The sequence below is a fragment of the Narcine bancroftii genome, chromosome 2 (genome assembly GCF_036971445.1).
Source record: "Narcine bancroftii isolate sNarBan1 chromosome 2, sNarBan1.hap1, whole genome shotgun sequence".
NCBI lineage: Eukaryota > Metazoa > Chordata > Chondrichthyes > Torpediniformes > Narcinidae > Narcine > Narcine bancroftii.
The window spans coordinates 275,068,375-275,092,553 of NC_091470.1; the positions used below are offsets into that span (position 1 = coordinate 275,068,375).

At 43.6% G+C, this 24,179-nt stretch overlaps 2 protein-coding genes across 6 annotated transcripts in view; one reads left to right on the top strand and one right to left on the bottom strand.

Moving 5' to 3' along the window:
• The window catches only part of LOC138755277 (zinc transporter ZIP6-like), a 32,032-nt gene extending 17,676 nt beyond the window's left edge, over positions 1–14,356 (bottom strand). The window contains exons 1-5 of one of the 2 annotated variants that reach the window (XM_069920979.1): positions 14,142–14,356; positions 11,041–11,804; positions 9,483–9,651; positions 8,010–8,179; positions 6,829–6,996 (exon numbers count right to left, since the gene is read on the bottom strand). In XM_069920979.1, coding sequence (XP_069777080.1) covers positions 6,829–6,996; positions 8,010–8,179; positions 9,483–9,651; positions 11,041–11,804; positions 14,142–14,241 — 1,371 coding nt within the window. In that variant the 5' untranslated portion in view covers positions 14,242–14,356. Of the gene's footprint in view, positions 1–6,828; positions 6,997–8,009; positions 8,180–9,482; positions 9,652–11,040; positions 11,805–14,112 lie in introns of both variants that reach the window. The other variant, XM_069920980.1, reaches the window with a different exon arrangement.
• Positions 14,357–16,523: 2,167 nt separating this feature from the next.
• The window catches only part of cnot10 (CCR4-NOT transcription complex, subunit 10), an 87,212-nt gene continuing 79,556 nt past the window's right edge, over positions 16,524–24,179 (top strand). For all 4 annotated transcript variants that reach the window (XR_011352161.1, XR_011352160.1, XM_069920982.1 and 1 more), the window contains exons 1-3: positions 16,524–16,592; positions 18,570–18,667; positions 21,990–22,151. Coding sequence is in view for 2 of the 4 variants with exons in the window: in XM_069920982.1 (XP_069777083.1) it covers positions 16,556–16,592; positions 18,570–18,667; positions 21,990–22,151 (297 nt within the window). In the remaining 2 variants the exon portion in view is untranslated. The remainder of the gene's footprint in view (positions 16,593–18,569; positions 18,668–21,989; positions 22,152–24,179) is intronic.

The window sequence follows — 24,179 nt, forward strand, 5'->3', positions numbered from 1 at the left end:
GAATTGTTGTTCCCATTTCCTTTTTAGAGCAAAAACATCTGTTAGATACTGTTGGGTCCTATTTATTTAACTTTTGAGGTGTAATATGGAGCCTGTGTATCCAGTTATATTGTATCATACGTAGTATGATGTAATACTGGAGAATTCCTACGTTGTACCAATTTTTCATCCCATTTATATAATATATGTTCAGGTATCTTCTCCCCTATTTTATCTAGTTCTAATCTAGTCCAATCTGGCTTTTCCCTTGTTTGATAAAAATCTGATAGGTATCTTAATTGTGCGGCTCTATAATAATTTTTAAAGTTTGGCAGTTGTAAGCCTTCTTGTTTATACCATTCTGTTAATTTATCTAGTGCTATCCTCGATTTCCCCCCTTTCCATAAGAATTTCCTTATTATTTTCTTTAACTCCTTGAAGAATTTCTCTGTCAAGTGTATTGGCAATGCCTGAAATAGGTATTGTATCCTTGGGAAAATGTTCATTTTAATACAGTTTATCCTTCCTATTAGTGTTAGTGGTAAGTCTTTCCAATGCTCTAAGTCATCTTGTAATTTTTTCATTAGTGGATAATAATTGAGTTTATATAGATGGCCGAGGTTTTTATTTATTTGTATACCTAGGTATCGCATTGCTTGCGTTTGCCATCTGAATGGTGATTCTTTCTTAAATTTTGAGAAATCCGCATTATTCATTGGCATTGCTTCACTTTTATTTGCGTTAATCTTGTACCCCGACACTTCTCCATATTCCTTCAATTTCTTATGTAATTCTTTTATTGATATTTCTGGTTCTGTTAAGTATACTATAATGTCATCTGCAAATAAACTGATTTTATATTCCTTGTCTTTTATTTTTATCCCTTTTATTTTATTTTCTGTTCTTATCAGTTCTGCCAGTGGTTCTATGGCTAACGCGAACAATAAGGGCGATAGTGGGCATCCCTGCCTTGTTGATCTGCTTAAGTTAAATTGTTTTGATATATATCCATTTACTGTCACTTTCGCCAATGGCCCCTTATATAATGCTTTAATCCAATTAATATATTTCTTTGGTAAGCTGAATTTTTGTAGTACTTTGAATAAATAATTCCATTCTACTCTGTCAAAGGCCTTCTCTGCGTCTAAAGCAACTGCTACTGTTGGAGCTTTATTCCCTTCTACTGCATGAATTAAGTTAATAAATTTACAAATATTGTCTGTTGTTCGTCTTTTTTTAATAAATCCAATTTGGTCTAGATTTACTATTATTGGTACATAGTCGGCTAATTTGTTTGCTAATAGTTTAGCTATTATCTTATAATCTGTGTTAAGTAAAGATATTGGTCTATATGATGCTGGTGTGAGTGGATCTTTCCCTGTCTTTGGTATTACTGTAATTATTGCTGTTTTGCATGAATCTGGTAAGCTTTATGTTTTATCAATCTGGTTGATTACTTCCAGGAGGGGAGGAATTAATAAATCTTTAAATGTTTTATAGAATTCTATTGGGAATCCATCCTCTCCTGGTGTTTTATTATTCAGTAGTTTTTTTATTATCTCTTGCATTTCTACTATTTCAAATGGTTCTGTTAATTTATTTTGTTCCTCTGTTTGTAGTTTCGGTAGTTCAATTTTAGTTAAAAATTCATCTATTTTGTCTTCTTTCCCTTCGTTTTCAGTTTGATATAATTGTTCGTAGAATTCTCTGAAGTTTTCATGAATCTCCGTTGGATTATATGTGATTTGCTTGTCTTTTTTCCTTGATGCAAATACCATTATCTTAGTTTGTTCTGTCTTAAGCTGCCACGCTAGAATTTTGTGCGTTTTTTCTCCTAGTTCATAATATTTCTGTTTTGTCTTCATTATGTTCTTCTCCACCTTATAGGTTTGTAGTGTTTCATATTTTATTTTTTTATATGCCAATTCTCTTCTTTTAGTTGTGTCTTCCTTCATTGTCAATTCTTTTTCTATATTTGCTATTTCCCTTTCCAACTGCTCTGTTTCCTGATTGTAGTCCTTCTTCATCTTGGTTACATAACTTATTATTTGCCCTCTGATGAACGCTTTCATTGCGTCCCATAGTATAAACTTATCTTTCACTGATTCCGTATTTATTTCAAAGTACATTTTAATTTGTCGTTCAATTAATTCTCTAAAATCCTGCCTTTTAAGTAGCATGGAGTTTAATCTCCATCTATACATTCTTGGAGGGATGTCCTCTAACTCTATTGTCAATATCAGGGGTGAGTGGTCCGATAATAGTCTAGCTTTATATTCTGTTTTCCTAACTCTGTCTTGCATGCGAGCTGATAACAGGAATAGGTCTATTCTTGAGTATGTTTTATGTCTACCCGAATAATATGAATATTCCTTTTCCTTTGGGTGTTATTTCCTCCATATATCTAAAAGTTGCATTTCTTGCATCGATTTAATTATAAATTTGGTTACTTTGTTCTTTCTGTTAATTTTTTTCCCAGTTTTAACCATGTTTGAATCCAAATTAAGGTTGAAATCCCCTCCTATTAGTATGTTCCCTTGCGTGTCTGCTATCTTAAATAAAAAACTTGCATAAATTTTTGATCTTCTTCGTTAGGTGAATATACATTGAGTAAATTCCAAAACTCCGAATATATCTGACATTTTATCATTACATATCTCCTTGGTGGATCTATTATTTCCTCTTCTATTTTGATTGGTACATTTTTACTGATTAATATAGCTACTCCTCTAGCTTTTTAATTATATGACGCTGCTGTTACATGTCCTATCCAATCTCTATTTAATTTCTTGTGCTCCACTTCAGTTAAGTGTGTTTCTTGTACGAATGCTATATCAATTTTTTCTTTTTTCAGTAAATTTAGCAGTTTCTTCCTTTTGATTTGGTTATGTATTCCATTAATATTTAAAGTCATATAGTTCAACATAGCCATTTCATACTTTGTTTATCTTTCCTTTCCGTTTCCTCATCATCACCTTTCCTTCTTATCCATTTCTGCTTTCTTGTTTTGAACACTTTATAAGACAACATTTCTAAAACCTAATACATTTCCCTTATTCTCCTATCTAAAATTCCTTTAACCCCACTATCCCCTCCCCTTCCTGAGTTGCCCTTTATCCCTTGTCGGGCAACCACATCTCCCCTCTCCATTGCGAATTCACTCTAAATTCAACTGATTTTGCAGTGACCGTAACTCTTCCCCACCCAGCACCCCCCTTGAAAAGATTTTAATTTTCATATACAACAAAGGTCACTCTCTTAATTCCCCCCATACTTCCTTTCTTCCCTTTCTTTCCCTTCTTAGTTCTTACCTATATTCTATTTTTTTAATATATACATACACACATATATATAGTTTGTGGTCATTTTTGTTCTCGTTACATATCTTCCTCTCTCTGTCTGTTTTGTAGTTGTTCTGCAAATTTTCTTGCTTCCTCCGGATCCAAGAATAGTCTGTTTTGCTGCCCTGGAATAACTATTTTAAGTACCGCTGGATATTTTAACATAAATTTATAACCTTTATTCCATAGGATCGTTTTTGCTGCATTAATCTCCTTCCTCTTCTTCAGGAGTTCAAAACTTATATCTGGATAGAAAAAAAATTTTTGACCTTTGTATTCCAGTGGCTTTTTGTCTTCTCTTATTTTCCTCATTGCTTTCTCCAATATATTTTCTCTTGTTGTATATCTTAAGAATTTTACTAGAATGGATCTTGGTTTTTGTTGTGGTTGTGGTTTAGGAGCTAATGTACTGGATGCCCTTTCTATTTCCATTTCTTCCTGTAGTTCTGGTCTTCCTAGGACCCTGGGGATCCATTCTTTTATAAATTCTCTCATATTCTTGCCTTCTTCATCTTCCTTAAGGCCCACTATCTTTATATTGTTTCTTCTATTATAATTTTCCATTATATCTATCTTCTGAGCTAACAGCTCCTGTGTCTCTTTAACTTTTTTATCAGATTCTTCTAATTTCTTTTTTAAGTCCTCTACTTCCATTTCTACGGCTGTTTCTCGTTCTTCCACCTTGTCCACTCTTTTTCCTATATCTGTCATGATCATCTCTAATCTATTCATTTTTTCTTCTGTACTTTTTACTCTTTTCATTTCACTAAATTCTTGTAACTGCCATTCTTTTACTGATTCCATATATTCTTAACAAAAATATATATCCATTGTCTTGCCCTTCCCTTCATCTTCCATTTCTCTGTGTTCTCCCTCCACTTCTTCTGAGTCTATTCCAGGATCTGTGTCCTTTGCCTCTGTCTCTTCTGGTTTTCTTGTTGGTTTGTTTGTTTTATTTTGTTGGGTACTTTTGGTCTTCTTATTTTTATTAGAAGTGTCTTGATGTTGGTCTTCTTCCTCTGGGTTGGTCATCTGTTGTTTCTTTGATTTCTTTTTACTCTCTTCTTTCTTGCTCTCGTTATTTTCTGTGTTTTCCTCTTGCTGCTTTGTTGTGGCTGTCAATTTCAGCTGTGGAGATCAACTCCTCAGCTGGTCCCCCCTCCCGTCAGTGTTATTTTTGTCTTGCACATCACGCATGCGCGACTCCTCGCGCATGCGCGGTTGCGCACTTTTGTTTGGCTCCGTGAGCCATTTTTGTAGTCCCGAGTTCGGAGCTTCAGCTGACCTTAGGGAGCGGGCTTCTCTCTCCGTGGCGAGCCTCCTCGGACAGGAAAGGCCTTCACCTTCTTCCGACGTCCTTTCTTCTTCTCTTCTTCTTGTTGCTTTTGGCTTTTCTTTTTTCGCTGCCATTTTCTCTACACCTTTATTTTCATTTTATTTTGGTTTTTGTGTTGTGCCTTCGTTTTTTCACTGTCTTTTTTTTACTTTTCTGGAGAGGGCTGGAGTTCCCCGACCGGCCACTACTCCATCACGTGACTCCTCGCACGGAACATTTCCACAGGAATATCGTATGTCCAAGCAAGCTTAGGGCTTTATAGGCATCCTGCATCTCAGATAAGGGACGAAGTGGGGCTGATTTCAAATCTGGGCAGTCCTTAATGGGTGCAAACTAGGGATTTCCCCCTGCTCCCATTCCCACTAGTTAATTCACTTGTTTACATGTTGTATCATGTGTTAGCTTTTACAACTCTTTCAGCCAATTCCATCACGTTATTCAGTTTCTCTTGGTTACCATATCACATATCTCTCCTTTGTACTACAGCACACCTTCTCAGCATCTTCTTTTACACCAAATTTAACTGCTCCTATCTCTCAAGATGCTACTGGACGAGATAAATATTTCAAATAGTCTGCTTTGTAACTTAGCTAATACTGGTTTTATTAACCTTGTTCTCAATGTTAGCAAAACCAAGGAGATGATTGTGGACTTCAGGAGAAAGTCAGGGAAACACGATCCAGTCTTCATCGATGGCTCAGTAGTGGAGAGGGTCAAGAACTTCAAATTCCTGTCCTGGAGCTTCCATTTGAACCCCAAGATCCCTCTGTTCATTCACACTCCTAAGTAACCATTAACCCTGTATTCAGAGATAGTTGCATCATGGTCCCTTCTGTCATTTAAGAGAAGGTTGGATGTGTACATGGAGGTGAGGGGGTCGGAGGGTTATTGGCGGTGAGCGGGAGGTTTGAGCTAGTGCAGTTGCTCTAGTGAACTGGTGCGGACTCGAAAGGCCGACGTGGCCTGTTTCCGCTCTGTAAATGGTTATATGGTTAAGTGCAGGAGATATGCCGTTTTGTTTGGTTGTTTATATACAGTCAGATGATAATGAACTTGAGCAATCAATGTGGAGGTCTACACCACAGAGATCCTGGAGGCCATTTTCAATTAAATCAGTGGTTGTCACATTTGCTTTGCTCATGACTACAAAATTCTGGCCATCGCCCCCAAATTTCAGTTGGACATCCAGATAGAAATCACATGCTCCTACCAAAGACTAACACTATGGAGAAAGGCAATGAGAAACCATCTTAGCTGTTTTTTCTTTCTAAACATCTGAAGAACTGGCACTGTCCACTTCAGCATATCCCAAGATGGAGCAGTATGGCACCACCATCACTAGTGCATGGAATCAACAAGGAACCAACAGGGAAGCTGGCATTTAACCATCATCCTCCTCTGCCTCTTTTCTAAAGCTCTCTCATTGAGGTCCACTCTCTGGATTTCTCTTCCCTCTGTAAAATCTTCTCCAAAACACTATTCACCCAGTTCTCTTTCAAAAGCTCCCACTAAGTACACTTCTGTCACTCTTTAAGGGAGCTCCTCCCAGTCATAAGAACTTGCTCTGTAAAAATAAAAGTTTTGTCACGTCACCCTGAGAATCAAACTTTGCAAAGTTTATTTTCAGTTACTCATCAAAACACTTCATTTTTAACTTTTATCCAAATTCTCTGCTTAGTTTCCCTCATTCTGGTCATTGTTTTAAACCTAATAGCCTGAATATGCCTGAGATTGTCTGATCTCAGAAGCTAAGTACGTTTGTGGGGAGACCATCAAGGAACATCGGGTGCTGTAGGTTTCTATGAGAGTTGCTGGTCAAAGTGGTGGCTCTCTGTCTGCCTTCCGGTCGACAAGGTTAAAGAATTTCATGAATGTTACATTCTAAATGTAGTGTTACGTGGCAGTGATGGAGCCTTTAACCACAGGCCTCTCTGCTGTTAATTCTGATTTGTTTATCAGAGAACCATCTGGGATATGCAAGTTGCAACTCAGGCACCACAGAGTTCAAACATCCAAAAGGAAAGGGGGGGGGGGGGGGGGGCGAGGGTCACATGACAAATGTTCAAAACAACAACCCAGTGCAATAAAACTTGCAGTTGTCCACTAAAATCAAGGCTCTCTATCTCGCAATACAGGTGGCTCTCATAAACGTCAGGAAAAACCAAGTCTTACCTTCTTTTTCCCTTTGTACATTTTGATTAATGTTATCAAATGTTCGATAAGAAACATAAAGTAAAGTCCACCAAGGGCAGTGAGTCCCTTCCACACATAATTCAAATGATCATGGTCTTCTTCAGTTTGTTCATGTTGCTCAGCATCATGATGACGAATGCCTTGAGACTAAAGAGAGAAGTTTTTTTTTAAGTTCCAAAGTAATAAAGAGATCCCACTTTCATTCCATTTCTAGCCCTAATTATCTGAAGTGTAGCCACAGTCATGAAATGGGAAACACGGAACCAATTTGCAAATAGTAACCTTGCACAAACATATGAATGACCTTAGGTTTTGGTGAAGTCAGAGACGAGGTTAATAGCAGCCAGGTAATCAGGCAGAAACCCCTGTGCCCATTCAAAATTATAAGATTCCTTAAGGCTCCTTAACATCTACCTTTTACGCACACAACAGAGCAAACATCAGTTTCTTTGAAGTGCTGGCAACCCTATAGATCAGTGGTTCTCAACCTTTATTTTCCACTTGAATACCACCTTAATTAATCCCTTACTAAACACAGAGCACCTATGGGTGCTCTGTGATTAGGAAGGGATTACTTAAGATGGTATGTGAGTAGGGAGGGGGGGGGAAAGGAAGGTTGCGAACCTCTGCTATGGACAGAGGGAACATGAAGCCAGGTTATCTCGGGTCTGGAGAACAGGTGTTCATGGGATCATCACTGGCATTATCCATGAAGCCATTTTAAAGTGTACATCCCTGAGGTTTGCCTTTCGAGCCTGCACCTCATCGGGCACTTGGTGCAGAGTCACAACCCTCCTTTAAATCAACCGTCTGATCCCACCAGCTTGCAAAGTGGCTGAGCTGTCAAATGGATCGTCACTTAGTCACCCAAGGGTGTGGCTGCTAGATTCAGAACCGTCAAAGATCAAAGTACTGATACCATTCAGGATCGTGGGGGTTTTGCTTTTTTAAAAAACTCATTTTGGGGACAAAGCAAAAGGCTTCAATTAGGCAAAGTCACAACAAATATTGAATTGGAAATGGTTCCCCAAAATAAACCCCTTCTTGGAAATATTAAGCAACTAGCATACTTCCAACAGACCAATCTCTTCAGCATACAGAGCTGCACCTTCAGAGGTCTTTTTGAGAAAGTGGCTTTTCCATACAACGACAATACTTACATGTGGCAAAAGATGTAAAAAGGCATCTCCGCTCAGGGTCCCCACAGCCAAAGCGACCAAGAATGTCAAGAGAAACTTGAAGAATGTCTTATTCATCAAGGGCATAAAAATGATGCCCAACAGTGACAGCAGGCTGATGACTGTGACAGATACAAAACCTCCAACCCAAGCTATTGTAAAACAAGAGACAGCATTAGTCAGTCACACAGGGTGGAAACAGGCCCTTCAGCCCAATGTGCCCACCTTGTCCAAAATGTCACCCAGACTAATCCCACCTCCCTGCACTTGTCCCATATCGCTCTAAACCCAATCGATTCAAGGACGTGTCCAACTTTTTTTTATTGAATATTGCAATTGTGCCTGCCTTAAATACCTCCTCCTGCAGCCTGTTCCAGACACCCAGCACCCTCTGTGTAAAAAAAAAAATCCCTCAGGTTCCTGATAAATTTCTCACCCCTTACCTTAAACCTTTGTCCTCTGATCATTGATTTTCCTACTCTGGGCAAAAGACTCTCTGCATTCGCATGATCTATTCCTCTCACTATTTTGTTCACCTCTGTGAGATCCTCCTTCGCTCCAAGGAATAAAGTCCTACTCTGCTCAAACTCTCCCTATAGCTCACGATATTCTTCATTATATTGTCCAAAATCATACTTTAAACCAGCCATTCTCAACTGGGGTCATATAGCCCCCCCTGGGGGGGGAGGGGGGGGGGGGGCCACAACACATTGAAAAAGGAGGACAGAATAATTTTAATTTTTTTTAATGTAGTCAGCAGGGGAGAAGAACAGAAGAAACCAACTATACTGGATTGATTCACAGGGAATGGGGGCCACAAACTTTGAATGGAGTCCTAAGGGGGCCATAGCCAAAATAAAGGTCAAGAATAGCTGGTTTAAAGTATTTCCTAAGAAGTGGCCATTCCCTATTCTTTTCTTCATCAAGAGTGGATGGTACGGCATTATAAACCACAATGCGCTCTATTTCCACTTCTCTGAACTACAGCTGTTGTAAAATTTGCAGAGCCTTGGAAGAAACAAAAGGAAGTTACACAAGATTTCTGAGTTAGACAATTCTACTCTCAACCCCTGAAAGACTTGGAAGGAAGTTTTACAAGATAGGTACGAGTGATGAGACTGTGATCACTAGGGAAAAATGGGGATACTTCTCAATTCTGTAAATAGTTAAGATCTAATGAAGGTGTTCAAATTCACAATTCTTTTTCAGAATACATCTGTTTTCAGTGGCAGGATGAGAATTCACAACCACAGGATACATAGACCTATCAGGATAGTGGGAATAGATTTAAGAAGGGGATCTAAAGTGTGCATCACTAAAGGGAGAGAGCAGGGTGAATGGAGACCTCTTTCAAAGTAACTGAAGGACCCTGCTTCCTGCTGTCAAATTGTGGGACAGATTATGGACGTGTGCATTACACAGTATGAGGCAAATCCAAATAACATGGTGACTTACCTGCCCCAATGGAGTAACCGGAATATTTCTCTCCAGGTTCATGCGCAATACATGCCTTGCTTTCAATCTGGTCCAGGAGTGCAGGGCAAAGGTAGCTGAACTGCTCAGCACTCAAACTCTCCCGTGCGTGCATCCCATGGGATGAGAACAACTTGTTTGCATTCAGGCACTAAAGAGACACAACAGGTAACAGGTCTGTCCGACGACACTTGTCCCTATTTGAAAATTACTCAAGCTCATCTGAATTAGCCTTTTAAAAGCAGATAATTTCTCAGACATAGGTGCCAACACAGGGAAGTCTTGCAATGCCTAACCACCATCCACTGTCCATGATACATCTTGAGGCAGTCCAATCACACCAAGTGTGGGAATGTCAAGCCAGAAGGGACGAGGGGTTGTCTGCAAGGCAGCAGTGACGAACTACACACTCAAAATTATTTAATTACTGCATGGATCCACCTCTTGTATGGATCTTGAGATCATTTCACTGCTGACGTGGATCTCAGATGTCAGTGCCAGATTTTGGAATAGGCTGCAAAAAGTGAGTGAGGGAAACAAGTGGCTGAGGTAATTTTCTACAAGTAAAAATTGGGGGTGAGACCTCTGGTTCAGCTTGCGTTGCTTCCAATTTCTTCTGGGAAAAGCACAGTGCAGAAATCCATCATCATATTTGTAAATTCCCAATGAGGAATCTAAAGAGGTAAGTCACCTAGCTGATAAAGAGCACTGGGAACTGTCATTTGGAACATGGCCTAACCAACAGCACCTTCAGTTGTTTGTCTATCTCCTGTCATCAGACTGGTTTGAATCACCTTGGTATTTGGTACTGCATTACAAGGTGCTGCATAAATCCACAACACATCAATGGTTTCATCGAGGAGAAAGCGGAGAACACAAAGTTCTTTGGTGTTCATATAACAGATGACCTATCCAGGTCCCACTACATCTCCACATTAGTCAGGAAGGCACAGCAGAACTTAAGGAGGCTGAGGAGGCCAAGGTTACCAGCTCCCACCTTGACAACATTTTACGGGAACACAATTAAGTGTCCTGTCTAGCTGCATCATTGTGTGGTACGGTAGCTGGAAAGCATCAGACCAGTTGGACATACAGAGAATCATCAAAATGGCCAAGATGATCACTGGGGTCTTCCTTTCCTTTGAGAATGAGATTCACAGGGAGCATTGTTTAAATAGGGCTCAAAGAATTATTGAGGACCTCTATCATCCATCACACACTTTGACATACTAGCATCAAGGAGGTGGCACAGGAGCATCAAAATCAGGATTGCCAGGCAGGAAATGGCTTCTTCCTGCAGCCTGTTAGATTGATGAACAGTATCCTGTAATTGAGTAAATCGTCCCAAAATATTTATAAATATTTATTTTAAATAACATATTTGTATGTTTGTGATTATTATGTGCTGTGTATGTGTGTGGACTGGAGAGACACTGATTCGCCTGGTGGTGTATGTCAGATGATAATGAACTTGAACCAATTGTTGCCATTGCTGTCGGTTGACAGAGAAATAAAGGCATCAGTAAATCAAGGATCTTACCTCTTCGTTGTTCGACTCTTTGTCTGCATGGTCTTCGAGCAGATCATTTCTTCTCTTGACCTCTTTAACCACTTTGTGAGTGGGATATTCAGGCGGCAGCTGATGTACCGTGTGACCAGTGTATCCAGCTGTTGTGGTAAGCTGATCTTTGAGAGCAAGTGCCACAGACGGCTTGGCTGGTGGGGAGATTGCGCTGAGGGGACTGCGTGCTGGCCTCGCATGCCCCTCACCTCTAGATTCATGGTCAGGAGGCACCGAGTGGGTATGTGTGCCCTGGCTGGCTTGAGGAACCACCCCAGATGCATTGAGGCGTTTCCGGGAGTGGCCGGCCTCTTTGGGAATGGTGTGCAAGCCAATTCTCAACTGGATCTGCCGGCAGCTTGGGCAGCAGTGATTGTGAATGGTTCCTTCGGCCAATACCGTCTGCTTCCTGGATCCATGGTGGAAGAGCTCACGCTTGGTCAGCATGGTCCTGAGAGCGCCAACTCCAACATTGCACAGCAGCCTCTCCAATCCCTCAACCGTCATTGTACCATTCTCCCCGTACTGGCTGAATAGCTTGCGCAGGTAGTATTCCTGTTCAAACGCTGCCTTGTAACTGTCCATCACCACACCAGTTGGATCTGGCCAGGCCGGGCGACTATGCTCACCATGTCCTGCACACTCTGGATGGTGAACGGTGATGCCTTGGGACTCACTCTGAAGGGAGATCACCAAGCAGAACAAGATGAAGCAGAGAGCAGCCCTTGCTGCTGCCATCACTCCTGCCAATAAAACCACAAGTTTTACACACACACACATTCCCGATGAAGCCTCCAGAACAGCTCTTTATTGATCTTACACTTTCCACCAAACTCCAGTTCTGTTGGGGTGCAATGTGTTCCAAGCGTTCAGCACATCAGTTCCATTCACACCGGTAATGGAACTTCAGGAACATGGAAAACTGATAGCACAGACACCTTTCAGGCTCAATCCCATAGACAGCAATGGTTCCTTAACCCTGCACATCTCCACTTCAAGTGCCCATCAGTATGGTTTCTGCCTCTCCACCCTTTCAGGTAGCAAGTTCACCCTTTGGTGCTCATTTTCCTTTGTAGATGATAGGAGGGACAGGTACTTAGGAGGAAATGGAGAGGCTGGAGAGAGACTTAGATCAGGAGAATGGGCAAAGAAGTGGCAAAGTCACAGACTTTGGTAGAAGGAATAAAAAGACAGACTATTATTTGGTTGGGGAGATTATTCAAAATTCGGAAGTGCAAAGGGACTTGGGAGTCCTCGTTCAGGATACTCAAGGGTTAACCTTCAGGTTGAGTCTGTGGTGAAGAAGGCAAATTCCCATCTAGAGGAATAGGATATAAGAGCAGGGATGTGATGTTGAGGATTTATAAGGCACTGGTAATGCCTCACTTGAAGTGTGGGGTACAGCTTTAGGTTCTTTATTTAAAGAAGGATGCACTGGCAAGAGTTCAAAGAAGATGTACAAGAATGATTCCTGGAATGAAGGGATACAAGAAAAAATTGACAGCTCTTGGACTATACTCCTTGGAGTTCTGAAGAATTATGGAAGACCTTATAGAAGCATTTTGAATGTTGAAAGGCCTGGATAGAGAAGATGTGGCAAATTTGTTTCCCAAGGTAGAGGAGTCAAGGACAAGAGGGCACGACTTCAGGATTGAAGGTCTCCCATTTAAAGCAGAGATGCAAAAGAATTTCTTCAGTCAAAGCATGGTGAACCTCTAGAATTTGCTGCCATGGATAGATGCGGAGGCAAAATTATTGGGTGCATTTAAGGGAAAGATTGATAGGTGTCTTAATAGTCAGGGTATCAAGGGTTATGGGGAGAAAGCAAGATTGAATGGGAGAATGCATCAGTGCATGACGAAAAGACAGAACAGATTTGATGGACCAAACAGCCTACTCCTGCTCCTCTATCTTATGGTTTAATTCATCTAGGAATTATTTAAATCCATCTTTTGTGGTTTCTGACCTCTCAATTCCAAGATGTTTTGCTTATTTTGCCACATCTGGGGTGGCACGGTTAGCACAAGGCTGTTACAGCCCCAGCAATCAGGACTTGGGTTCGAATCCCACGCTGTCTGTAAGGAGTTTGTTCTCCCCATGTCTGTCTGGGTTTTCCGCAGGGCTCTGATTTCCTCCCACTGTTCAAAACGTACTGGGGGTTGTAGATTAATGGTGTGAAATTGGGCGGCTTGTGGGCCGAAATGGCCTGATACCATGCTGCATGTCTAGATTTAAATTTTAAATCTCGTAATTTTAAACATCCAAATTAAATTTCTTCCAATAAAACCCCCCAGCCCATCTTTCAAAACATTTCCAGGCCTGTTTCCAATAACACCTGATGCAGTGCTCTTCTGAGGTGCTCAAGATGTAACCAAAGGCAGCTGTATCCCATTCCAGTCCTTGCTCTTATAGTCTATGTCTCACTAAATTGAGGGAGGCACCATTTTAATCCCCTTATTGAACTTTCAAGATCCCCTCTGTCCTGCACACCATTCCCCTCTTCTTCAAATATCTGAGCCTTAAACACCTTTTTTTGGGCAGGGAATTCATGACCCTCCTCCTCCTCTTTGTTTCCCCCAAATCCGGAGGCTTTGTTCCCTCGCTCTCCTGTCACCTGCCAGTGGAAACATTTGCTTTAACTCATAATTGTACATGTGCCTGAGAGGCCCTCCCGTCCTTTCAGCCTCCAACGGGTTGAGTCCCGGGTGACTGAAGCCTTTCCAGAGGGAGCCCTCTCGTTTCCCGGTGAACATCCTCCTGCAGGTGAAGCCCAGCCGCTGCCGCCAGTCCGCCCAGACATGCTGCTGGCGGCGGGAAGCCGGCCTCTCGCCTCCATCCCTCCCGAGACGGGCATGGCGACCACCCAGAGTAGGCCCCGTGCCCTCAGACCGGGAGGCCAGCGGCATTCTGGATACCGGGCCCACCCGTAGCTCCGGTTGGGGGGGGGGGGGGGGGGGGGGAAAGAGGGCAGTCACGGTGGGATCGTACTGTGCCCCAATTGCGGCTCCGTGCCCCATCCCCCTCCCTATCTATCGATCTATGCATGCATACATTCCGCCTGGCCTATTCGCCCTCCTCACCGGACCCAGACGATCGGAACCGGACCCCGGTTCGTCGGACTCGGGTCCCCAATCCAATGACTGATCGATTCGACTCGCAGGTCTGAGATCGACTTATCATCCGAGTGCCAGCTCAGCAGCTCCACCGAGTGACTGCATTCGCAACTGCCGCTCAGTAGCCCCAGCGAGTGGTCCTTTCACTGAGAGCCGGAGACCCCTACCTCTCCTTCGCGTCTGCACGGCTGTTTACGTCATACACCACAAAAAAGGCCCTTGTCCCAACGTGCCAACATCATTTTACAGATTTATTGTCAGAGTACATACATGACATCACATAAAACCCTGAGATTCTTTCTCCTGCAGGCGATGCAGAATTACCTCTTATTGGTAGTGCAAAAAAAAACTGACTCAACATACACATATAAACTAATTAAAAAATGTAAACTAATTGTGTAATACAGAGAAGCAAAATCAATAAAGTGTAAAAAGTTCCTGATTAAATTTGTTGTTCAGGAGTCTGATGGTGGAGCAGCTGTTCCTGAACCTAATGGTGTGAGTCTTGTGGCACCTATATCTCTTTCCTGATGGCAGCAACGAGAACAGAGCATGTGCTGGGTGGTTTGGATCCTTGATGACTGCCACTGGTCTCCTGTAGTTGTTCTCGATGGTGTGGAGGATTCTGCCTGTGATGTCCTGGGTTGCGACAATTATCTTTTGCAGGGCTTTTCACTCAGGGGCATTGATATCTGTATACCAGACCATGATACAGCTGGTCAACACACTTTCCACCACACATCTGTAGAAATTTTCCAGGGTTTCCAGTCATGCCAAACCTCTTCAAACTCCTGAGGAAGTAGAGTTGCCGACGTGCTTTCTTCATTATGCCGTTTGTGTGAGACCAGGAAAGATCCTCTGAGATAATCCCTCCCAAGAATTTAAATTTGCTCACCCTCTCTTCCTCTGGGTTTCCCTTCCTGAAGTCAACAATCAGCTCCTTGGTTTTGATGATATTATTGGTGCACCATTCAGCTAAGTTTTAAATCTCCCTCCTGTATGCTGACTCATTGTCCTTTTTATACAACCCATTACCATGGTATCGCCAGCAAACTTGTAGATGATGTTGCTGTCGTACTGAGCCTCCCACTTGTAGGTGTAAAGTGAGTAGAGCAGGGGGCTCTCTAGTACTGGTGGAGATTGTGGATGATTACCCATCCTCACTGATTGTGGTCTGGAGGTGAGGAAATCAAGGATCTAATTACACAGTGGAGTGTTGAGTCCCAGGTCTTGGAGTTTGCTGATCAATTTAAAGGTGAAGGTTCCATTATTGTCATGTAATACTATATTTAGAATGTAACATACATAACTTTTGTCTACCACTTTGTCCAGCACCCCTCACAGAACTGACAGCACCTGGTGTTCCTTGGCGGTCTCCCCTCCAAGTACTGACCAGGCCTGAGCCTGCTTGGAGGTAAACTGTACTCGATAAAGAGAATCCTAATGAATGCATCTTTGCTGTCCAGGTGTTCCAGGGCTTTGTGTAGAGCCAATGAGATGGCATCTGTTGGGAGAGGCCTTGCCTTCTAATTTTACCCAAATCACTTATTGTCCCCTTATTCCTACCAATTTCCCCCAGATTCTACCACTTATCTGCACTGTAGGGGCAATTAATTTGGGAGAGTTAAATCAGGTGAGCAGAAGCACGTGAAAAATCATAGGCTGACACTGCAACACACAGTCATATCTTCCATTACAGTTCTTGGGTGTGCCTAACAGGATAGGTCCAGAGGAAAGATAGTGCACTGGCTAGATGGGAAGGAGTGCCCAAGCTCAATAACTTATGTAATCTGAAACAAGGACAAGTATGCTGGAAGAACTCAGCCAGTCAGGCTGGTTGGATACTCATGTCCGTCAACACAAGAGGCTTGGGAGCAGAGGTATCGATCGAGCTGCCTCAGTCCCATCCATAGGAAGTAAAGAGTAACCTACGCTTTGGCCCTGGACCCCTCACCGGGGTATATATATATGCTGCGTGACCTGCTGAGTTTCTCCAGCATGATTTGTGCATTGCACTCGACACCAGCAGCTGCAGATTTTCTTGTATAAACCCATGAGGTGCTGTGGACATGATGACCACTGGCCCCCACAAACCCAGGCACATACACTTCACTGTCCATTCCGGTTTCAGCGAGGAGTGGGCATGGGCCGGCCTTGTGTCCCCTCACGCTGGGGAAATCCATCCGGACGTGTCACTGAGCCAGTAACTCACTGTCTGCAGGGAGCTCACGTATTGGGGGCCGGGGCCACTGCCCCAGGAGCTCCTTGATCAGCAGCAGCGTGTGCCGACAGGACCCATTGGTGCGACCGTCTGCGGTTGGAAGGAAATGACGTCACTTTCATGCGCCTGGAGCTGATTGGCAGAGTAAGCGACGGTGGTGATGGCGGAGCCTGTGGTGGTAGCGGCGGGCAATGGGGGTAAGGCCCGGGAGCGGGGGAGGGGGAGGTATAATGCCCGGGGAGCCGGGGTATAATGAGCGCGGTGGGGGGGGGGTGGTTTGGGGTGTTATAATGTCTGGGCAATGGGGTGGCGGGTGTAAGGTCCAGTGAACGGGAAAGGAGAGGGGGTTAAGAATCGTGGGGAAGGGTAAGGCCTGGGGAGTGGTGGTGGGGATGCAGGAATGGGGGTAGGGAGAAGGAGCGGGGGAAGTAAGGCTAGGGCAGGTGGGGGGGGTGTAAGTCCCGGGAAGTGGGGAGGGTGTGTTGTCCCAGGAAGAAGTAGGGGGGGGAGTGTTGTCCCAGGAAGAAGTGGGGGGGGGTGTGTTGTCCCAGGATAAAGTGGGGGGGGGGAGGAATGTCCCAGGAAGAAGGGGGGGAGTGTCCCAGGAAGAAGGGGGGGGGAGTGTCCCAGGAAGAAGGGGGGGGAGTGTCCCAGGAAGAAGGGGGGGCAGTGTCCCAGGAAGAAGGGGGGGCAGTGTCCCAGGAAGAAGGGGGGGCAGTGTCCCAGGAAGAAGGGGGGGCAGTGTCCCAGGAAGAAGGGGGGGCAGTGTCCCAGGAAGAAGTGGGGGCAGTGTCCCAGGAAGAAGTGGGGGGGGTGTTGTCCCAGGAAGAAGTGGGGGGGGTGTTGTCCCAGGAAGAAGTGGGGGGGGTGTTGTCCCAGGAAGAAGTGGGGGGGGTGTTGTCCCAGGAAGAAGTGGGGGGGGTGTTGTCCCAGGAAGAAGTGGGGGGGGTGTTGTCCCAGGAAGAAGTGGGGGGGGGTGTTGTCCCAGGAAGAAGTGGGGAGGGGGGTGTTGTCCCAGGAAGAAGTGGGGAGGGGGGTGTTGTCCCAGGAAGAAGTGGGGGGGGTGTTGTCCCAGGAAGAAGTGGGGGGGGGTGTTGTCCCAGGAAGAAGTGGGGAGGGGGGTGTTGTCCCAGGAAGAAGTGGGGAGGGGGGTGTTGTCCCAGGAAGAAGTGGGGAGGGGGGTATTGTCCCAGGAAGAAGTGGGGAGGGGGGTGTTGTCCCAGGAAGAAGTGGGGAGGGGGGTGTTGTCCCAGGAAGAAGTGGGGAGGGGGGTGTTGTCCCAGGAAGAAGTGGGGGGGGGTGTTGTCCCAAGAAGAAGGGGGGGTGTTGTCCCAAGAAGAAGGGGGGGTGTTGTCCCAAGAAGAAGGGGGGGTGTTGTCCCAAGAAGAAGGGGGGGTGTTGTCCCAAGAAGAAGGGGGGGTGTTGTCCCAAGAAGAAGGGGGGGTGTTGTCCCAAGAAGAAGGGGGGGTGTTGTCCCAAGAAGAAGGGGGGGTGTTGTCCCAAGAAGAAGGGGGGGTGTTGTCCCAAGAAGAAGGGGGGGTGTTGTCCCAAGAAGAAGGGGGGGTGTTGTCCCAAGAAGAAGGGGGGGTGTTGTCCCAAGAAGAAGGGGGGGTGTTGTCCCAAGAAGAAGGGGGGGTGTTGTCCCAAGAAGAAGGGGGGGTGTCAATCCTGGGAAGTTGGGGGGGGAGGAATGTCCCAGGAAGAAGGGGGGGGAGTGTCCCAGGAAGAAGTGGGGGCGGGGCGGTGTCCCAGGAAGAAGTGGGGGGGGGGGGCGGTGTCCCAGGAAGAAGTGGGGTGGGGGGAGGAGGTGTCCCAGGAAGAAGTGGGGGGCGTGGAGGTGTCCCAGGAAGAAGTGGGGGGCGTGGAGGTGTCCCAGGAAGAAGTGGGAGGGGGGTGATTAAGGCCCAGGAGCAAGGTGGGGCCTGGCCTCAACCGATTGGCTCATTCATGGTTCCATGGCCCCATGCACCCTGTTCCTCCTCCTCCCCCACCCCCCTCACCACCAGGCCCACTTCCCCCATTGTTCCCTGTGCACCCACACTCCCATGTCAATGCCCTCCATTCCCTCCACTGCACCTCCACCTCTGCACCCACCCTCCCCCCTTGTATTCCACACTCCTTTCCCTCAGTATCAGTGAAGTAGATCTGTTTGAATCATTGTTTTTGTGCTGTAGATCAAGGGACTGATGCCAAAGCAGAGACCAATTCCCTGTCACCAGAAATTGCGGACTACGAAAAAGAGCTTGCAAATAATGCTTACCAAGCTTACACAGTAAGTGTTGCCTTGTTGAGAGTTACCTTGGGCTGATACAGTACTTGCAGTTCTTCAATGTAATGTTTAACTCATCTGCAGTTTATTCTCATTTATTAATCTTTGTGACTGGAAACAAAATCTGGAATACATATTCAACAGGTTGGGCAGCATCTGTGGAGAGAAGTGGAGTTGATGATTCAGTTCAATGCACTCCTTTAGAATGTGACCTGTTAATTATCCACTGTGTTTACATTAACATTTTGTTTTTCACTGTTTGTGCCTTCTGGTTTGCTGTTTATATACCTGTTTTGTTTAGTTTTACATACCATTTACCCAAAAGACCTTAAAATAAACACCTGATCTATAACAAAGAAAAGAACATGGCATAATTGGGCTCTTTAACACTGAAAATTTACTATTATTTCCTGAGTGCTTCCCCCTCATTCTGAAAAATGAAAAGAATGTCCTAGTTATATCGCATGGAAGCAGGGTCTTCATTCCAATGTGTCTGTGATGACCAAGGTACCTATCTGAGATGGTCTCATTTGTCTGCATTTGGCCCATATCCCTCTAACCATTTCCTATCCATGTAACTGCCCAAATTACTTCCTCTGTCAGTTTGTTCCCTGTGTCCTCTGTATGCAGAAACTTCCCCTCAGCTTCCCTTTAATATTTCCCTCTTTCGCCTTGAACCTATGCTCTCTAATTTTAGACTTCCCTACCCTGGGTCAAAGACTGCGACTGCCCACTTTATATGTGCCCCTCATGTAAACATCTGTAAGGTCACCCTTGCGTCTGCCTCCCTCACTCTGGGGGGAATCCCACAGCCAATTCAGTCTCTCCTTACAATTCTGGTGCTTCCTATGCATGTACCTGTGGAATCTATCTGCATCCTCTCTACCTTCAACACATCCCTGCAGCATGCCATCCTGAATAAAATATTTCTGTTCTGGTCTCACCAATGTCTTGTACAGCTGTAACCTAATGTCCCAGTCAATGTAACATTGATTATTCCTGTGATCAGTGCCCCAATTAATGAAGACCAGTGTGATGTGCATTGCCTTCACTACCCTTTCTATCGTTAAGGCTGCAGGTTTAAAATTTGTTTACAATGTAAATAAAAATGAAGGGGAAAAAAAACAAAAGAAAATACAATATTTGTAATTATCTTTTGTGTTCCTGGTCAGAAGTCCTTTGACCAATATGTGGGAATTACTGTTGGTGCAGTTTCACTTTCTGGTTATGAGCTATAGGGAAGGATGCGAGGCATTGGAGAAATCGGCAACAAATTATTCTACAAGTCTATCATGGCCTGCTGCCTCACATTTCCAGCATTTACTTTTTTTCTTCTCTGTTGTCAGATTTCATTTGATCTTCAATATGTGTGTCATTTTGCTATTCACTTCTATCCTACGTAAGCTGACTACCATCACCTCTGTCTTTCCTGGACTTCGTCTTGTGGTGAACATTCTTTTCTTCGTTCTGCCTCTTTCCTCTCTCTGGAATTCAGCCTGTTTTATTTCCAATTCTGTTGAGAGGTCATTGATCCAAGATGGACCACTTCCTCCCTTCACTGATACCATCTGATCACATTCCTTGTTCTGCCCTTGAGCAGGGGATCCTCAGTAGAAAGCAGTGTACCCTGTCCTTGTAGATAGCCATTACCACAAAAGGTTCTTGGATTTATTTGCCCAATGCAAAGTATATTTAAAAAAAATATGGAAGTGTGAAGCTTAAAATAGTTGTAGGAATCAGGAGTATCTTCTTGACTCCTCCCCAGTCCAGGGAATTTTCTCTCTGATGGCATTGTTCCAATATAATGTTTTTGTGGGCACACCGGCTGGGGCAGAAGCTATGAAAGTGGAGCTCAAACTTATCAAACCCACTGGACAATTGTTGTCCATTTTGTATTGCATGTTCTCGCTGTGACTGCATGGGTTCCCTCCAGCTGCTCCAGTTTCTTCCCACATTCCAAATGCGTGCAGGTTGGTAGATAGATTGGACAATGAAAGATGCTCCTGGTGATGTAGATGTGTATTAGAGTATGGGGTCGGGGAGGGGGGGGGGGTGATTGATGGGTATATGGAAGGTACGTTGATGGTCAGCATGCATTCGGAGGGCTGAAGGATCTGTTGTGCTATATCTGAGAATTCTTCATTGAAGGAATGGTAATCTTAGAGAGTTTTTGACATGATGGCCTTCATAAATCAAAGTATTGAGTATAGCAGTTGGGATGTTGTGGTGAAGTTGTATAAGGCATTGATTAGGCCAAATTTGGAGTATTGATCACCTAACTATAGGAAATATATATTGATATGATTGAAAGTGTACAGAAAAAAAATTACAAAGATGTTAACAGTCCTTGAGGAGCTGAGTTACAGGGAAAGATTAAACAAGTTATGACATTATACCCTGGAGCATTGGAAAATGGGAGCGGGGGGTAATTTGATAAAGGTATACAAAGATATGAGGGATATAGATCGAGAAAATGCAGGTGAGACATAAACTAGAAGATGTGGGTTAAGGGTGAAATGTTTAAAGGGGACGTTAGGGGGATCTTTTTAACATGGAGAGTGTGACTGAGCTGCCAGCTGGTGAATGTAGGCTCGATTTTGAAATTTAAGGAAGGTTTGGATAGGCACGTGAACAGTAGGGATATGGAGGGTTATGGTGCAGGACAATGTGACTAGTCAGAATAATAGATCAGTGCAGACTAGATAAGATGAAGGGCCTGTTTCTGGGCTGTAGTGTTCTATGGTTCTGCTCTAAAATTCTTGCTTCCTGCAGCTGAACTTGTAAAATACAAACTATAACAGTAAACTTAATTGAAATAAAAGACTATAAATACAGAAGATATATAGATAATAAATATTCACAGTAATCCTAGTGCAATAGTGCACAGTCCTTTTGTGATATTTGAATAGTCCAGGATTACAAGGAGTGGTTCAATGCTTTAGGAAAGATGGAAGGTTGGAGGAAGCCTGTGATGATCCTGACTATGTGAGCTACCTTCTACAGCTTCTACGTACTTGAACACTCAAATGACCAAACCAGGCCTTGATGCAACCATTCAGTATGTTTTCCACAGTACATCTGTTGATAGATTTGCCAAATCTCATCAGACTCCTTAGAAAGTAGAATTCTTTCTACTTTCCAGAAAGAATTCTATATGGCAGGCTTCTTTTCTGGAAGCACCTTTGCTGGCTCCAAACTCTGCTTGCATACTCCCACCCTTTTTGTTGAACCTCATTGATGTGGGATATTTATATGAAATTCTAAAAGATAATTTGCTGCAAATTATGATTGCCTCTGTGTGACTTTGTGCATTTCTTTACTTCAGTTGGGGCAGTTTGACACCTCTCTCCAGTACCTGGGACATCTGCAGGAACTAAACAAAGATGATTACAAAATATCTCTGAATAAAGCAGTGGTGGAGTTCTATAAAAATGGCCAGACTTTGACAGACACCTTGAGGCAGACACTCAACTTGCTGAAAAATCAGGTAAATGCCCAGAGTTGTGACCATTGTCAATGACCTTTCCAGAAATAGGAATTTATTCTGTTTCATTCATTGAATGTATATCCAATGTGTGATCTGTCTTTGTTTTACTCCTGTTCTTTTGGTTGATAAATAATTAATCTGTTCTAAACTTAAAGATTGACCTATTGCCGAATGACATTTGTAGAAAAGAGTTCAACATTTGGAATGTATACATGTTTCTGATAGACCTTTCACTGTTTTCAGCTTCAATTCTCTAGTCTTGCACTCCCCAACCAGACTCTACACCATCATTCTCCTTCATATCTGAACATTTGTGTTTAAATGGCATGCAGCTCCAGTTTGTGAAAACTTCTCATAACTTAATCAGAGCTCATGGTCTAATTCTGCTAAATCTATGCTTCGGATTTCGCAAGGTCATTATTTCTTTCCTGTGGCCTGTGGCTTGTAGGTGGTGTTGATGGAGATGGTTGTCGATTTTAGGAGGGCCTGGAGAGATCACGCTCCCCTGACCAATGACGGTCGTTAAGAGTATCAAGTTCCTTGGTGTGAACCTGGCGGATAACCTCACTGGTCCCTTAACACCAGTCTCATAGCCAAGAAAGCCCAGGAGTGCCTCTACTTCCTGCAAAGGCTGAGGAAAGTCCATCTCCCGCCCTCCATCCTCACTACATTCTACAGAGGATGTATTGAGAGCATCCTGTGGAACTGTACTCCCACCTGGTTTGGAAGCTGTACCACCTTGGACTGCAAGACTCTGCAGAGGATAGTGAAGTCAGTGGAAAAGACCATTGGGGAGCCTCTTCTGTGAAAGACTCCAAACATCCCACATGTAAACTGTTCTCCCTTCTGCCATCTGGCAGGTGGTATCGAAGTACTCAGGCCCTTACATCCAGAGTGGAAAACAGCTTTTTACCCCAAGCCATCAGGCTCCTGAACTCCCAGTACAGATGTGCATAGTGCGCCATGGACTTTGTGTATACATCTTAATACTCTAGTATTTTAATGTGTTAACTGCTTTCCTAACTTGTATCTATGTAAATATACTCCGTGGTCCTGGAGAAACGCTATCTCGTCCTACCTTGCAAGCATGGTATGAATGATAAATAAAAGTTGACTTGATTTAATCAGGTGGTGTCTTGTGCACTCTTTCACATGTTTAAAGGCCAGATTCCAAAGATCTACTGGTTTTATCCACCAGTCCATAACCATTCAAAAAGGGACTCTGTATGAATATCCACTTTTCTACTTTATTCGCATAAAACACTTATTTTTCAACATCCAAAGTGGATAATTTTGTATGATCTTAATTTTTCCATTTGCTTAACCCATTAATCGTCATTGTTAAATGATGTTTTGGAGTTCATTGTTCATAGTGCCCAGATTTTTTGTTGACAACTGTAGATCTTTTATTTTTATATGCATTAGTTGCTGGTGTCTAGGTGATCCAGAGCTGAGTGAAGAGCCAGTAACATTACGTCTGCTGTGGAGCAGTTGTGATGGTAGGCGAATTGCAGTGGGTCCAGTCCCTTACTTGGGTATGTGTTAATTCTGGCTGTAATGTTTAGTTGTGAACTCAATCCTTTCACATACCCTGCCAATTTGATTGTGTGTGCATTATCTCTACCACTTAGCAGCTTCCTAAAAAAAGGTCAACAATGGAAGTTCTGTGAGCTAGAATTTTAAGGGGAACTTTATCAAATGCCTTCTAGAAGTCCAAAAGATAACATCTGCAGACGAATGTTATCCTGCTTCCGGCAGGACCCAGCTTTTCCACATCCCTGTTGGCTGTCATAGATCAGCTGAAAATTTGAGGTCACTCGATCTTTGTAATTTTAACAAAGATGGACACTGCTTTCTAACACCTTGCAACTTCTTTGAACAGTTGAGAGTATTACACAGAGTTTCAATCTTTTCTAAACGAACTGTTCCTGATTCCTGAGAATGCTAATAGATTGTAGGTAGGTCATCAGCTGTACAACCTATAAAGTTTGAGAATATAATTCATCTAGAGCTGGTCATTCTCTTTGC